Source organism: Oncorhynchus nerka, linkage group LG1 (genome assembly GCF_034236695.1).
Source record: "Oncorhynchus nerka isolate Pitt River linkage group LG1, Oner_Uvic_2.0, whole genome shotgun sequence".
Lineage (NCBI taxonomy): Eukaryota > Metazoa > Chordata > Actinopteri > Salmoniformes > Salmonidae > Oncorhynchus > Oncorhynchus nerka.
In genome coordinates this window covers 22,727,938-22,745,267 of record NC_088396.1, presented here as the reverse complement: position 1 = coordinate 22,745,267, position 17,330 = coordinate 22,727,938, and the positions used below count along the sequence as shown (strand labels likewise).

Here is a 17,330-nt window from a genome sequence, read left to right as displayed (position 1 = left end):
CACGAGGGGGTGTGGTAATTGGTCAATATACCACGGCTAAGGGCTGTTCTTATGCACAACACAAAGTGGAGTGCCTGGATACAGCCCTTACCCGTGGTATATTGGCCATGTACCACAAATCCCCGAGGTGCCTTATTGCTATTATAAACTGGTTAGAAACGTAATTAGATCGGTAAAAATAAACGTTTTGTCATACCCGTGCTATATGGTCTCATATACCACGGCTTTTATACCACGGCTTTCAGGCAATCATCATTCATATGTATATATACGTATATATATGTATATATATATGTATGTATATATGTGTATATATATATATGTATACATATATAGATAGATAGAGATATATGTATATATATGAACATCAGGTATGAGTTTAAGTTTGTAAATTAATTTTCAACTCCACCATTGAGTTTGAGTTTGTAAATTAATGTTCAACTCCACCAATGCTCAGTGCATGGATACAAAGTAGCCAATTGGAAGCACTATCAAAGGACTTAGTGATATGCTACTGAAAGTGCTCCTTACATTTAAAAAAAAAACCTCACTACATATAGGTCTAACCAGCAACATTAGGGGTGTTCATTATAGGCATTTTCCCCTTTTTTGGCAAGAGATGGAATTGCCACTCCACACACGATCATGTCATGTGTCCCAATGCTTGACACATTGATAACCAATAGCTACTAAGTCACGTGTAAAAAAAAATATGTTGACCTTGATTTTCTTCCCTTGTTTCCATGCCATCAGGAGCATCTGGGTATCTTCGCAAGCAATGCGATTGGACGCATTTGAGAGGAGCGTATGTTTGGCTCATGACACTGTGTTATGGATCCCACCAGGTGTCCCTGTTTCATAATGATGGTAGCTTTTCTCATGAGCTCTTTCAGAGCTCGTTGACTTCGTCGATGTGACTCTGTTTCCGGATAATATTTCAGCGCAAGGAAGGTTTCCACTAGTTACCACAGCCACAAATTGACTATATCGTAAAATTAATGAAAACTAAAATGTGCTTTGTGTTCTTAATTTAAGGTTAGGTATAAGGTTAGCAGTATAGTTTAGGTTTAAAAATCACATTTAAAGAAGTTACATTGTAGAAATACACGGGGTTTATGACTTTGTGGCTGTGGTAAGTAGAAGAGGCCGTGTAAAATTGCTGCAATGTTTACGTGTTGTCTGGGATGCTGCGGAGATGGGGGAACGGGGCATCTTCCTCTCAAAGAAATGCCCACCGTTCAGTTAGACACGCATCATATGGGTGAGAGGCAAAAACTTTCCGACGGTTGTTTTTTAAGCTGTAAGGGCCGGTCTGGTTAGCCTAACTTGGCTAACAAATCAACGTAGCTTGCTTGGGGTCTAACATCCACCTGGCTGTTTTCGGCACTGCAGTCGTAAATAAAAAAATATTTAGATTTCTTTCTCCTTTAGGCACCGATGTAGTCATAGTGAAGAGTGGCCGGAGAATATGTGGCACCGGTTGTTGCCTTGCCAACGCTCCCCTGCACCAAAACAAGAGTTACTTTGAGCTCAAGATCCAGTCCACAGGTAAGTAAATTATTGAAAATCTGTCCATATACTGTCCACCTGTCTGTCCAGTTGCGATATTAGCAAGAAACACTTTTTTAAAAATGTATGCCAGCAAAGCCACTACACAACACAACACTAAACAATACATGAATTGCACTATTTAAAAAAAAATAATAATAATAAAAATTTAAAAAAAGATCCGTTATTTTACCAGGTAAGTTGACTGAGAACACGTTCTCATTTACAGCAACGACATGGGGAATAGTTACAGAGGAGAGGAAGGGGATGAATGAGCCAATTGTAAACTGGGGATTATTATGTGATCTTGATGGTTTGAGGGCCAGATTGGGAATTTAGCCAGGACACCGGGCTACGCCATGGTATCTTTAATGACCTCAGAGAATCAGGACACCCATTTAAGGTCCCATCTGAAAGACGGCACCCGACACAGGGCAGTGTCCCTATAATGGTGACAAACAGTGCCCACAAACTGTTAGGGCCTTAATAAAACTGTCCCAACAGCAGAGTCCCAACACCTTACCACTGCTACACCTGGCTATCAGCGGAGCCTTGTCTGACAGCGAAACAGTTAATTTAGCCTAATTTTCTGCCTTAAAAAAAATATAGCTGATATGGTTGACTTGCTTAAACAAATGTGGTTTCTACTGACAAATAAGATGTACAAACTATGGCGTAAGGGGACGACGAGCGGCTAAGAGGCAATCTGTAATTTCGATTAAGACTAATGAGTGATCTAGGACAGATGTAGTCAATATAACTATTTGTTCAGCACTTTTGAAATGTACAGCGACAGAATTCAGAACATAGGCCGTTCTTACAGTATTCTCCCCATACACCAAGTCAGAAACGTAGGATAAATAAAGGGGGCATATAAGCAGACAATGAAAGTGCTTACAATATTAGATGGCATTTCTCTAAAACAGGCTATAGGCTACATGTGCACCACCAAGTCAGAACAGTAGGCTAAATTGAGGGTTAAAGGGACCAAATTATAAGGGTGAGGCGCATGGGCTACTAACAGTTTACTACACAACAAACACTTATGTATACTGTATCTCCCTGGCATATTACATGATTTATGTAGCAGCATACGAGACATTTCTGGACTCACTTTGTTTTGATGTGCTCACTTTAACAGGAAGATAATGCGGCAGTCCTTAGTGGGCAAATATTGTCATCAAAGTCTGGCATTCTCTGGATTTATGGTGCTTTAAACACAACTGGGAACTAGGAAATAAACAATGTTGAATCATGATTGCATCACTGAATCCACAGATTACGAGTTGAAGATAAATACTTTTACTTAGAGTATTAGTATATTAGTAATTGACTGACCTGGTCTCTCCAGATCTCCTAACAGTACTATTTCTAGGGTCAATTTTAGATCAATGCTATGCATTTTCAGCCATTATTGAACCTGAGGGCAATACCAAAATAAATGGTTTATTGATTCTGTATCCTCACAACAAAATCTGCAGAGCTTTGATGATTTTATGCCCAAAATATTCAACATTTTGTTGGTGGCAAGAATTCTATATAATAATTTTAGCTGAAAAGCATGACGTCTTGATTCTTGTGTTGTTTTATATATCAACTCATACACCCTGTACCATGGAATCGGTACATCAAAAATCTCTTCCCAACTATTTTGCAATCTGTATGGCACAGTTGTCAACATCCTGGTCCTCAAATTAAACTGGTATACTTTCCTATTTATGCTATTTTTATTCCCCTGCAATTTTGATCCTTTATATTGGGCAGACAGACCAGTTCCCTACCTCCTCCCACTGCCACCTGCCTCCTCCATTTTTGGGGTAATGCTGTAACTCCATGAAGGACACAACTCTAACATTCCAATTTACAATATAATTTAAGATCAAAATACCCTTTTCAAACATCTTTCCCATAAATACAGGTATTTTTTATCAACCATCACATTTTAGTTCAGCCATAATATTTGTTCCGTCTTTTCAGGGTGATGAAATTGAAATTGTAGCCAGCTCTGCAATTCTTGTTTGAAAAAGAGAGACTTTTTTCAAAATATCATTTTCAATAAATCGAAAAGGAGACATGGCAATCTGCACAAAGGAGAAAATACCCTTTTTAAACAATGGATGAGCTTTTCTTAGTAATCTACTTGAGAACCATTTAGGGTTGTAATAGTAGGGGTGTTAACCCCGGTGTCCTGGCTAAATTCCCAATCTGGCCCTCAAACCATCATGGGCACCTAATAATCCCCAGTTTACAATTGGCTCATTAATCCCCCTCCTCTCCCCTGTAACTATTCCCCAGGTCGTTGCTGCAAATGAGAACGTGTTCTCAGTCAACTTACCTGGTAAAATAACAGATAAATAAATAAATAAAATATTCATTATATAGATAGGCACGCTTTATTTAGTCTGGTTTAGCGTCCCAGATAAAGCAAAATATGTTTTGCTCATATGATTTGAAAAACGAATCATCAGGAGTAGGCAGCGCCATAAGTGAGTAAACTGAGATATGACTAAGGAGTTAATCAGGGAAATTTTTCCATAAATAGACAGGTATTTACCTCTCCATGGTTGCAGGATCTTGTCTATTTTTACAACTTTTCTATTGAAATTCATTGTGGAGAGCTTATTTATATCTGTTGTGATATGAATACCAAGTATGTCTACTTCACCATCAGCCCATGTTATAGGTAAACTGCAGGGTAATGTAAAAGTTGTATTTTTTAAAGATCCAATACGTAATATTGTACACTTATCATAATGAGTTTTTAGTCCAGAGAAGTTATCTAGATCTTCAATGAGACATTGCAGGGATCTAGCTTGCAGACTTATTATAAAACTTGAGTCATCGGCATACATGGACACCTTTGTTTTTAAGCTTTGGATTTCTAATCCTCTGTTATTGGATCTGATTTTAATAGCTAGCATTTCGATGGCCATAACGAATAGATATGGTGACAGCGAACACCCTTGTTTAGCTTCTCTTGACAATTCAAAACTATGATAAATAGCCATTATTTACTATTTTACACCTGGTGTTGCCATACATTATATTTTACTAATTTTACAAGAGAATCACCGAAATTGATAAAAAATCCAGGCATTTATAAATCAAATCCAATCTTAATTTATCAAATGCCTTTTCAAAATCCCCTATAAATATCAGGCCTGGCTTCTTAATGTTTCATAATGTTCTATTATTTCTAGTAGTTGTCGTACATTATGTCTTCCTTAATTGACCCCCTTATAAACGTAACAGATTTATACCAGTTGTGTCAGGCCCACCACGTATTGACTCATCCAGCTGTAACGCATATAATTCATTGTCTTGTGTGCAAAGCAATAATAGTTTCAAAACATCTCCTGCCATGTCACTGATGCGTTGTGAAACAGTGATTTGATGAAGGCATTGTCTGTATCGTTTTTTGGGGGGCCTTTTCCCAGCCATATCTGCGGCAGCAGGAAGAATTAAGTCCTCCACAATAGTATGGGGCTTGCCTGTCCTAGCCACTCAGTAGCTCACCATATAAGACGCTTCTAGCCCTTCTTATTAATGGTATCTGTTGCTTTTATTCATGTCTTATTCCTCGAAAGTTGTCTTTATTCTCACTCAAACTCCTGTGGCTTATTCTTCAAATGGTCGTGTTTAGTTTCTAAATGTCTGTGCAAGAGTGAAGGTTTCCCGCGAGAAGAGTAACAGTTAATGTGATTGGATGTTAATTATTTGACTAGGCTACCTGTATTTGACATTGTGTTGTTATTTCGCTGATTACTAGATGGTCTTTGAATTTTTTTAAATAATATATTTTTTTATGTGAATCACATTTTTATTTGGCGTACCCCCGACTACATTGCGCATACCCCCCCAGTTTGGGAATACCTGGTATACAGGATGCAATTTAAGGTTGAGTGCTGCAGCTATCTAAAGAAACAGAGACATTTCTGAAATAAAAAGATTATCTTGACAAAATTAACAGAGAAACATTTGACTGAACATGAATTAGTCCACTAATTCATGTTCCTCACAAAAGAGAGTCGGAAATCTCTTTCCAGATTCTGACGACAACCTATTTCTGACATAGTTTACAGCCTTTGTCAGAGCACATTATTTTATTGGGCTTTCGGGAAAAAGATTTCCAACGACCTCCCTCGAAGCTCCTTGATGGGGGTGGCCGTTGATGAAGAGCTGCATGCAGGTGGCTTGATGTTGTTTTTCAAGTCTGTTCTGACCTGAAATAACAGAAAGAATAATAAGAGATGGGTGAGGGACAAAGATGATCTACTTTCACATTTAAATATTCTTACTTGTTGCATTGCAGAGAAGTCCACAATTAACGGAAGACGCTGGTATAGTCAGTGTGATTGCTATCAGCTGGGTAAGACGGCGCTAGAGCTGCCCCCAATCATCAAACTGCGAGGCCAGCTTTGTCTTTGCCGTCAGCTGGTCCAAGCCCTGAAACACAAAAAGATGTACAACATTAAAGAAGAGCCAACAGAGTGGGAGTTCAACAGGAAAAAGGGTTGGGCAACACTGGCCTAAAATGTTGTCTTCAAAAGATTATCACACTCATGCCATACCTTGAATGCTCCAACTAGCACATGTTGCTTGTAAGAGCGCCACTCTTGCAGCATAGCAGCCTCTGGCGATTGCAAGAACTGCCTGGAGAGGAGGGTCAGGTTAAAGGTGTTTATCTTCTCACTAGAGAACACAGCCTGTGGTCCCAACACACTGAAGGCCCCCAGAATCTCCAGGTGCTGGAACCTCCAGTCTAGGCTGTCCTTGAGGCCAACAAGATATGGATTCATGACCTAATTACAGCACAAAACAGAAAATGAGTGATTAATAGCTGTCTTAGTTTATCCAACACAATTTTTTTTTTTTATTTTTTTATTTTACCCCTTTTTCTCCCCAATTTCGTGGAATCCAATTGTTGTAGTAGCTACTATCTTGTCTCATCGCTACAACTCCCGTACGGGCTCGGGAGAGACGAAGGTTGAAAGTCATGCGTCCTCCGATACACAACCCAACCAGCCGTACTGCTTCTTAACACAGAGCGCATCCAACCCGGAAGCCAGCCGCACCAATGTGTCGGAGGGTACACCGTGCACCTGGCAACCTTGGTTAGCGCGCACTGCGCCCGGCCCGCCACAGGAGTCGCTGATTCCCAATCCTAGCTGAGTCAGGTTTGTAGGCCTTCTTGCTCGCACGCGCTTTTTCAGTCCTGCCCACACGTTTTCTATAGGATTGCGGTCAGGGCTCTGTGATGGCCACTCCAATACCTTGACTTTGTTGTCCTTAAGCCTTTTTGCCACAACTTTGGAAGTATGCTTGGGGTCATTGTGTGTAAAAATAGTGTTTAACAGGATTTTGTAACGACTACCTCATCTCTGTACCCCACACAAACAACTATCTGTAAGGTTCCTCAGTCGAGCAGTGAATTTCAAACACAGACTCAACCACAAAGACCAGGGAGGTTTTCCAATGCCTCCCAAAGAAGGGCACCTATTGTTAGATGGGTAAAACATTTTTTTTAAAGCAGACATTTGAATATCCCTTTAAGCATGGTGAAGATATTAATCACTCTTTGGATGGTGTATTAATACACCCAGTCACTACAAAGATACAGGCGTCCTTCCTAACTCAGTTGCCAGAGAGGAAGGAAACCGCTCAGTTATTTCACCATGACTTTAAAGAAACGTTTGTTTCAGAGTTTAATGGCTGTAATAGGAGAACTGAGGATGGATCAACAACATTGTATTTACTCCACAATACTAACCTAATTTACAGAGTAAAAGGAAAGGAAGCCTGTACAGAGCAAAAATATTCCAAAACATGCATTCTGTTTGCAACAAGGCATGAAAATAATACTGCAAAAAATGTGGCAAAGCAATTAACTTTTGGTCCTGAATACAAACTGTTGTGTTTGGGGCAAGTCTAATACCACACATTACATTACAGAATACCACTCTCCATATTTTCAAGCATAGTAGTGGCTGCCTCATGTTATGGGTATGCTTGTAATCGTTAAGAACTGGGAAGTTTTTCAGGATAAAAAAAGAAACAGAATGGAGCTAAGCACAGGCAAAATCCTATTGAAAAACCTGTTTCAGTCTGCTTTCCAACAGACACTGGGAGACAAATTTACTTTTCAGCAGGACAATAAGCTAAAACACAAGGCCAAATATACACTGGATTTGCTTACCAAGATCACATTTACTGTTCCTAAGTGGCCTAGTTACATTTTTGACTTAAATCTACTTGAAAATATATGGCAAGACTTGAAAATGGTTGCTTAGCAAAGATCAACAACCAATTTGACAGAGCTTGAAGAATTCTGAAAATAATAATGGGCAAATATTGAACAATCCAGGTGTGGAAAGCTCTTAGAGACCCAGAAAGACTCACAGCTGTAATCACTGCCAAAGGTGATTCTTGTCACGCCCTGACCTTAGAGATCCTTATTAATTCTCTATGTTTGGTTAGGTCAGGGTGTGACTCGGGTGGGAAAATTTATGTTTTCTATTTCTTTGTTTTTGGCCGAGTGTGGTTCCCAATCAGAGGCAGCTGTCTATCGTTGTTTCTGATTGGGGATCATATATAAGTTGTCATTTTCCTTTTGGGTTTTGTGGGATCTTGTTTTCTGTTTAATTTCTTAGCCTTACAGAACTGTGCGCTTTCGTTTTTTTGTCTTTGTTATTTTGTTTTGGTGTCATTTTGCTGCGCCTTGGTCCACTCTTCATTCTACAAACGAGAGCCGTTACAATTCTAACACGTATTTATTCAAGGGTGTGAATACTTATGTAAATGTTATTCTGTATTTCATTTGAAATACATTTGCAAATATTTTTTAAAACATGTTTAGTTTGTCATTATGGGGTATTGTGTGTAGATGGGTGAGAAAAACATATATTTAATCCATTTTGAATTTCGACTGGAACACAATAAAATGTGGATTAAGTCAAGTGGTATGGATACTTTCTGAAGGCACTGTATTTGCACCTCTGTAAACTTCTTGTGAAATGGTTTAAAGAGCAGCACAGTACAGTTTGTGTTGGGGAACTTGTTTTTAAGGTTCTGAACTCTGTGTGCAGGTATATGGGGGATAGGTGTGGCCACTCAGAAGGTGAACCTGAACCAGGTTCCCATGGGGCGGGACATCAACAGCCTTGTCTTGAGGCATGATGGCTCGGTGTACCACAACAACGAGGAGAAAAACCGCCTGCCTGCCAACAGTCTTCCACAGGAGGGGGACATCATGGTGAGTGGACTGGTTTGGTGGAGCGCAACAAAGTCATACTAAACATACTCAAGGTCTATATAAAGTGTCAATAAACATGAGCTATAACAACTCAAGCAAGGAAAGCACATGGCATACTTGACAAACATAGGCATATTATTATATTCTAATAAACAAAAGGAAGTCCTCAACTCCAGATACATAGGCAAAAAAACTTACTCAGTAATGCATCCAGGTAATGAAGGGAATAAACTTCAAAAGGTAAGAACTATAAACTAACAGTGCAAATATCATGGAACAGCTATATGGAAACTCCATTATCATGGTACTTCTTAATGGTAAGTTAAGCCTGGCCAACAGCTCCCCCCCCCCGCAGTTACTTGCCCAAGCCTCCCCAGCTTCTCCTTCACCCAAATCCAGACAGCAGATGTTCTGAAAGAGCTGCAAAACCTGGACCCGTACAAATCAGCTGGGCTATTATCATTGCGTTTACTTGATAGCTACCTACACAAATAGCTAGCTAGAACGAAGTGTTAATAAGATAAATTCATTTAAAAAGATTAAAAGCAATACAAATCAATCTGGACCCTCTCTTTCTAAAACTATCCTCTGCCATTGTTGCAACCCCTAGTATCAGCCTGTTCAACCTCTCTTTCGTATCGTCCGAGATCCCTAAAGATTGGAAAGCTGCCGCGGTCATCCCCCTCTTCAAAGGGGATGACACCCTAGACCCAAACTGTTACAGACCTATATCCATCCTGCCCTGCCTATCTAAAATCTTCGAAAGCCAAGTTAATAAACAGATCACTGACCATTTTGAATCCCACCGTACCTTCTCCGCTGTGCAATCCGGCTTCCGAGCCGGTCACGGGTGCACGTCAGCCACGATCATGGTACTAAAATATATATCATAACCGCCATCGATAAAAGACAGTACTGTGCAGCCGTCTTCATCGACCTGGCCAAGGCTTTCGACTCTGTCAATCACCGTATTCTTATCGGCAGACTCAATAGCCTTGGTTTTTCTAATGACTGCCTCGCCTGGTTCACCAACTACTTTGCAGACAGAGTTCAGTGTGTCTAATCGTACAGCCTGTTGCCCGGACCTATGACAGTCTCTATGGGGGTACCACAGTTTTCAATTCTCGGCCGACTCTTTTCTCTCTGTATATATCAATGATGTCGCTCTTGCTGCTGGTGATTCCCTGATCCACCTCTACGCAGACGACACCATTCTGTATACATCTGGCCCTTCTTTGGACACTGTTAACTAACCTCCAAACGAGCTTCAATGCCATACACTCCTTCCGTGGCCTCCAACTGCTCTTAAATGCTAGTAAATCCAAATGCATGCTTTTCAACCGTTCGCTGCCGGCACCCGCCCGCCCGACTAGCATCACCACCCTGGGCGGTTCTGACCTAGAATATGTGGACAACTACAAATACCTAGGTGTCTGGCTAGAGTGTAAACTCTCCTTCCAGACTGATATTAAACATCTCCAATCCAAAATCAAATATAGAATCGGCTTTCTATTTCGCAGCAAAGCCTCCTTCACTCACGCCGCCAAACTTACCCTTTTAAAACTGACTATCCTACCGATCCTCGACATCAGCGATGTCATCTACAAAATAGCTTAGTCTATCACAGTGCCATCCGTTTTCAGTGACTGGAACGAATTGCAAAAATCGCTGAAGCTGGAGACTAATATTTCCCTCACAAACTTTAAACATCAGCCATCTGAGCAGCTAACCGGTCGCTGCAGCTGTACATAGTCCATCTGTAAATAGCCCACACAATCTACCTACCTCATTAGATTTTTTTGCTGTTTTGCACACTAGTATCTCTACCTGTACATCATCATCTGCTCATGTATCACTCCAGTGTTAATCTGCTAAATTATAATTACCTCGCTACTATGGCCTATTTATTGCCTACCTCCTCACGCCATTTGCACACACTGTATAAAGACTTTATTTTTTTCTATTGTGTTATTGACTGTACGCTTGTTTATTCCATGTGTAACTCTGTGTTGTTGTTTGTGTCGAACTGCTTTGCTTTATCTTGGCCAGGTCGCAGTTGTAAATGAGAACTTGTTCTCAACTAGCCTATCTGGTTAAATAAAGGTGAAATAAAAAAATAAAAAATCGTAAACCATCTCAATTGGGTTGAGGTTGTGTGATTGTGGAGGCCAGGTCATCTGATGCAGCACTCCATCACTGTGTGGATTTATTGAGTGACATGATCATTCCAATTTTGAGAGATACACATAACTGAGGCGTGGCTCCAAATTGAGGCTTAAAAGTGTTTGTTATGGTGCACCATGGAAATAATTCCCTGGAACCCGAGGTAGTAGGAGCATATCACCTTTCATGCTAATCGATAACCAGGGTAACTCTGCTAGCTGTTGTGGTGTCTTTACTATCATTAAATGAAGACTTTTAGTTTTATCTAATAATTAGTATTACGTATTACGTAAGTAGTATTACGCGATCAAACTGATTAATCATGTAACTGTAATTAACTAGGAAGTCGGGGGACCAAGGAAAATATTCAGATTACAAAGTTATTATTTCCTAAAATAACTTTTCATAACAATAAATAACGATAGTCTTCTGAATAATTAATTATTTACTTTACCTCACGTTAGTCTCATTCCAAACGTCATAAATGCACGAACCCAGTCTTCACTTTGAGTCATTCATACATCAATTGTCTTAAATCATTTATTTATTACTAACTAAGTCATTCACAGAAATGCATAAACAAACAAACAAAGTAAATATGGTTACAAGAAATGATAGGAGAATGTGCCCTCGTGGGCTAAACCGGCATGGCGGCTTGTTAGACAAAAGGGGGAGTGGGGTTCACCTGAGAAGTCACTACAGAGTGATAATTATAACAATTGAAATGCTAATCCTTTGCACTTGAACGCTCACTCATTCGGGAACAATTGCAATCAATATATATATTTATGTTCAGTGTGTCGTCTTGATCGCTGTTGAAAAGTTTGTTTCTTTTGTAGAATTGTCCATGTCTCTCTCTCTGTCTGTCGTGGTTAGAGGGGATAGTTCAGAGCGACATTCATGTTGTTGTAGAATGGATGTTTCGGCGGTTGTCGTTCTTCCCGTTCAATGATACAGAATTCCTAGCTACAGACTAGTAATTAATATCAAAGACTTGCTCTTATTCTGTCGGTTTCAATAGTCTAAGAGTTTAACCACGTAGTATGGTTAAAAGATTCAGCAATGGTCTGCAACCTTTGTCCCCTCGTAATGGAGAAAAACATGGTCTACTTGAGGAATTCTCAAGATTGGAGTTTTATTCGAAATTGCCGAAAAGGGGCTGTCCCAGGATGCCTGACCCTAACTGGGCTCGTGGGCGGTCCTCTGATTTAGTTCAACTCAAAAGGGAATTGGAGTTTCCTTCATTAAACAGTCCAAAATCACATTACACAATTTTACAAACAGTATCATACTCACTCATTAATCTTATACAACAATTAGATGTAAACCTCATATGAGGCTACTACATAAACAGCGTTATGGTAATGTGACCGCACCGTCTCCCATGAGCTTCCCCAAGTTGTAACAAACGGACCAGTTCGTAGCTGGATTCTTCAGCCATCTTTTATACCTTCTCCGGAACGTAAATGTTATTCAGACCTCTGTTTCTATGGGCACAAGCACTGTTTCTATGGGCACAAGCACTGTTTCTATGGGCACAAGCACTGTTCATGACAAACTGTTCACACCTTTTGCATGTTTTAAATCTTATTTCCTGCAATTCTACACATTTTGTCATGGGTTGCAGAGAAACTTTAGCAGTTTTAAAGCTAATTTTCTTTCCATGTCTAATGTGTATTCATGTGATTTCTGAGTGACTCAAACATTAAAACAAAATGTATGGGCTAAAAAACATTAGCTGACATGGGCTAGTTGATCTGGACATTTCTGATAAAGAGCTCTCTAAGGTATGCAATGACTGACATGAGAGGAAAACTTGCTTCACTACCCAAATTCTACTATTACAACTTTCAAGAGTATGTCGAAAGCCAGACAGTTCCTAAACATTTTTATAATAATACTATTTTTCAGGGGGGTGGGGAAACACAAAAACAATACTGGCCCCCAGATGCAGTACACTTAGATGGAGGTTCTAAGGGTTGCGCTAGATGGTGATGGACTGAGAGATCAGTCAATTAAAACCATTGGATGTTTCGTCTGCTCCTGCCATAGGCTTCCAGTCATGTCCCGTTCTGAGGCGCTCGGACACCAGACATCTCAACAGAGAGAACCGGCCGGTGGGCGAGATTATCAAAGAAATGACCACCAACATGTTCTCTAATCTAATTCTTACTGAATTGATCACTGATCAGCTGTATTGATGTTTAAATACTTCTAAAGATATGGCCTAAATGAATCAGAATAAACTGACCAACACAATCAACATTGATCTAATCAGTTGTATGTTTTCCATCTCAGGGCATCACATATGACCACGTGGAGATGAATCTCTATCTGAATGGGAAGAATATGCACTGTCCAGCTTCAGGGATCCGAGGCACCGTGTTCCCGGTGGTTTATGGTGAGTGTGTGTGTACACTGCTGCATGCACACCAATACCAAATTTAAAACAATTTTATTTTATGAATGTTGTTTCTCTGAACTTTTATTTACATAATATATATTAACCCATGCTCTACCTTTTAATTCCCAGTGGGAAAAAAACAGGCTCAAATGCCTAGTAAATCTGCCACAAAGTTGTCTTTATGGTTGTGGTATTTTTCTGCCACAAGAGGGCAGTTCGTACATAGCTGAAACTGACATCCTTCTTTTTGGTTGGAAGCATATGATGTAAAAGCAATTGAACACTACTAGTTGTTGTTGTTGCAGTCAGTGAGTTATGCCTGCGAAAGTACCCTCATGAAACACTGACTGAACCAATGTTGATTTGTTGTCTCCTCTGTTCTAGTGGATGACAGCGCCATCTTAGACTGCCAGTTCAGTGACTTCTACCATGCGGCACCGCAAGGCTTTGAGAAAATTCTGTTTGAGCAGCAGATCTTCTGAGCAGCACCTCCGTATACCTCCAGATCTTTATACATACACACACACAACCCTCAGCTAAAAGTGCTCCTTGTTGCTCTGCAGAAATCTGTGACCTCTTCGTTCCGACTGGTTTGAGTATCCCTTTGTGTGTGTGTGTGTGTGTGTGTGTGTGTGTGTGTGTGTGTGTGTGTGTGTGTGTGTGTGTGTTGCGTCCTGGTTACGCTCTGCTTTAATGCTGTTCTGGGTCAATGTGGGTAGTTTAGCTCTTGTTTGATGCCAACACTGGAGCAGTAAGAAAACGGATCCCCAGACAACAGTGAATGGCATAGAGTAGACCAAGTGTGGTGTGCATTTGCAACTGAAAGACAGTCAAGTCAGTCAATATTTATTTTATTCAGTTATAATCATCCTGCATTGCCTCAATCTTTTATGGGTGCTGCTTCTTTCAGAAAAGAGAGTTTAAACAATGTTTAGGTGTTTTCTTATTTATATTTATTTGTTAAGCTGACACTAATGTTCAATGTTTTGTTTCCCTGATAATTTACTTCTAATTCTAGATTTAATTATATGTATTTTGATTTGTTATTTTAATTATGATCTGTCTTTAAAAGTAATTTGTCACGGCTCTGATTGGCATTCCAAATATCAGCAATCTGGCGAAGCTCTGCTCATTGGCTGTATTTGGGGATGTGACATTTTCCGACCCTACTGTATTTCACCGGTCAGATAAATGCATATCCTCCTTTGAAGCGTGAAAACGGTCTTAAATGTTAAACGCTTATTTTTGTTTGCACTAATGAGATGTTGAATATTAAACCAAATACAAATACAATAAAGAAACTTGTCTCTGAAAGCATTTCCTCTTTTGGGACTACTTTATTTAATATACCGCAAATGTCTAGCAACCCAAAGGTTGTGCGTTCGAATCTCATCATGGAGATTTAGCTACTATATAACTACTTAGCATGTTAGCTAATCCTTCCCCTAACCTAAACCCTTTAACCTAACTCATAACCCTTATCCCTAGCCTAGTTAACGTTAGCCACAAATTGGAATTTGTAATATACACTACCGTTCAAAAGTTTGGGGTCACTTAGAAATGTCCTTGTTTTTGAAAGAAAAGCACTTTTTTTTGTCCATTAAAATAACATCAAATTGATCAGAAATACAGTGTAGACATTGTTAATGTTGTAAATGACTATTGTAGCTGGAAACGGAAGATTTATTTTATTTTTATGGAATATCTACATAGGCGTACAGAAGCAAGCACAGCGAGCACCTCAGGATAGATTTCCACACTGTTTAAAGGCACAGTCAACTTAGTGTATGTAAACTTATGACTCACTGGAATTGTGATACAGTGAATTATAGTGAAAGAATCTGTTTGTAAACAATTGTTGGAAAAATTACTTGTGTCATGCACAAAGTAGATGTCCTAACCGGTTTGCCAAAACTATAGTTTGTTAACAAGAAATTTGTGGAGTGGGTGAAAAACAAGTTTTAATGACTCCAATCTATGTGTATGTAAACTTCCGACTTCAACTGTGCTTGTCCTCTTGCTCAGTTGTGCACGGGGGCCTCCCACTCCTTTTTCTATTCTGGTTAGAACCAGTTTGCGTTGTTCTGTGGAGGGAGTAGTACACAGCGTTGTATGAGATCTTCAGTATTCTTGGCAATTTCTCGCATGAAATAGCCTTCATTTCTCAGAATGAGAATAGACTGTCAAGTTTCAGATGAAAGTTCTTTGTTTCTGGCTATGTTGAGCCTGTAATCGCACCCACAAATGCTAATGTTCCAGATACTCAACTAGTCTAAAGAAGACCAGTTTTATTGCTTCTTTAATCAGAACAACAGTTTTTAGCTGTGCTAACATAATTGCAAAAGGGTTTTCTAATGATCAATAAGCCTTTTGAAATGATAAACTTGGATTAGCTAACACAATGTGCCATTGGAAAACAGGAGTGATGGTTGGTGATAATAGGCCTCTGTACACCTATGTCGATATTCCATTAAAAAAATCAACCGTTTCCAGCTACAATAGTCATTTACAACATTACCAATGTCTACACTATTTCTGATCAATTTGATGTTATTTTAACGGACAAAAAATGTGCTTTTCTTTCAAAAAACAAAAACATTTCGAAGTGACCCCAAACTTTTGAACGGTCGTGTATATGTTTAGGAAAGTTGTAACTATCGTACAAATTGTAATTCAAAACATATACTAAATGGATGATGTACATTCACAAATTAATACATATCATATGAATCGTAACACATCATATTCCTTGGAGTGTCCCATATTTATTTTTCACTATGTTACGTCTACCCCAGAGACCAGGTTGCAGCTACATATCATAGACTCTAGACAAATATCTTGTATTGTTTCCCCTTTTTGACAATTTGATGAGAACAGTAAGCACACAAACACTTTACAGGCCTCTCTCTTAGTGCACTAGCTGTGTCAAAAACAATATCACTATGTTGTGAATGGGTCAAAATCCTGATGGGAAAAATGTAATTCGCAGTTGCAAATGAGAACTTGTTCTCAACTAGCCTACCTGGTTAAATAAAGGTGAAATAAAACAATTGGTTAGGCCATGGTACATGAGTCGTAAAGGTGTATGCATATTTTCAAAATTGTAATGATTTAACCCTTTAGACCCCAATAGAAGTATAGAGTGCTGCTGTAGATTACTGAACACTTTCAAGATAAAGATCATTTTGTCACACATTTCAAACAGATATAGTTCAAGAACAAATGACAATTACAAATTACTTTTAAAGAACCTATTATTTAATATGACACCACATTCATGTCAACAGGAATAACAGTAATTTTGTCTTCCATTGTGTAAAGACACTCACTTTCAAAAAACAATTAGCACGCAACACAACAAAACACTCTAGAGTATTTCAATTGTAGTACATTTGACAAAATCACTCAAAATGTACTAAGTATAATATATTAAAAACGCACATGACAGCCCACTTGGAGTTTGACAAAAAACACCTAAAGACTCAGACCATGAGAAACAAGGTTCTCTGGTCTGATGATACCAAGATTGAAACTCTTTGGCCTGAATGCCAAGCGTTGTGTCTGCAGGAATCCTGGCACCATCCCAACGGTGAAGCATGGTGGTTGCAGCATCATGCTGTGGGGATGTTTTTCAGTGGCAGGGACTGGGAGACTAGTCAGGATCGAGGGAAAGATGAACGGAGCAAAGTACAGATAGATCCTTGATGAAAACCTGCTCCAGAGCGCTCAGGACCTCAAACTGGGGCAAAGGTTCACCTTCCAACAGGACAACAACCCTAAGCAAACAGAAAATACAATGCAGGAGTCTCTGAATGTCCTTGAGGGGCCCAACCAGAGCCCGGACTTGAGGCCGATCGAACTTCTCTGGAGAGACCTCAAAATAGCTGTGCAGAGGAGCTCCCCAGCAAACCTGACAGAGCTTGAGAGAATCTGCAGAGAACAATGGGTGTGCCAAGTTTATAG

General features: G+C 39.5%; 1 protein-coding gene across 1 annotated transcript; it reads left to right on the top strand.

Annotated features, from left to right (window-relative positions):
- Positions 1–874: 874 nt before the first annotated feature.
- Positions 875–14,684, top strand: LOC115122459 (SPRY domain-containing protein 7-like). Its single transcript, XM_029651700.2, has 5 exons — positions 875–1,261; positions 1,432–1,548; positions 8,634–8,800; positions 13,262–13,364; positions 13,752–14,684. Exons 1-5 carry the CDS (start codon positions 1,165–1,167, stop codon positions 13,847–13,849), a joined length of 582 nt encoding a protein of 193 aa, XP_029507560.1. The 5' UTR covers positions 875–1,164; the 3' UTR covers positions 13,850–14,684.
- Positions 14,685–17,330: the final 2,646 nt, after the last annotated feature.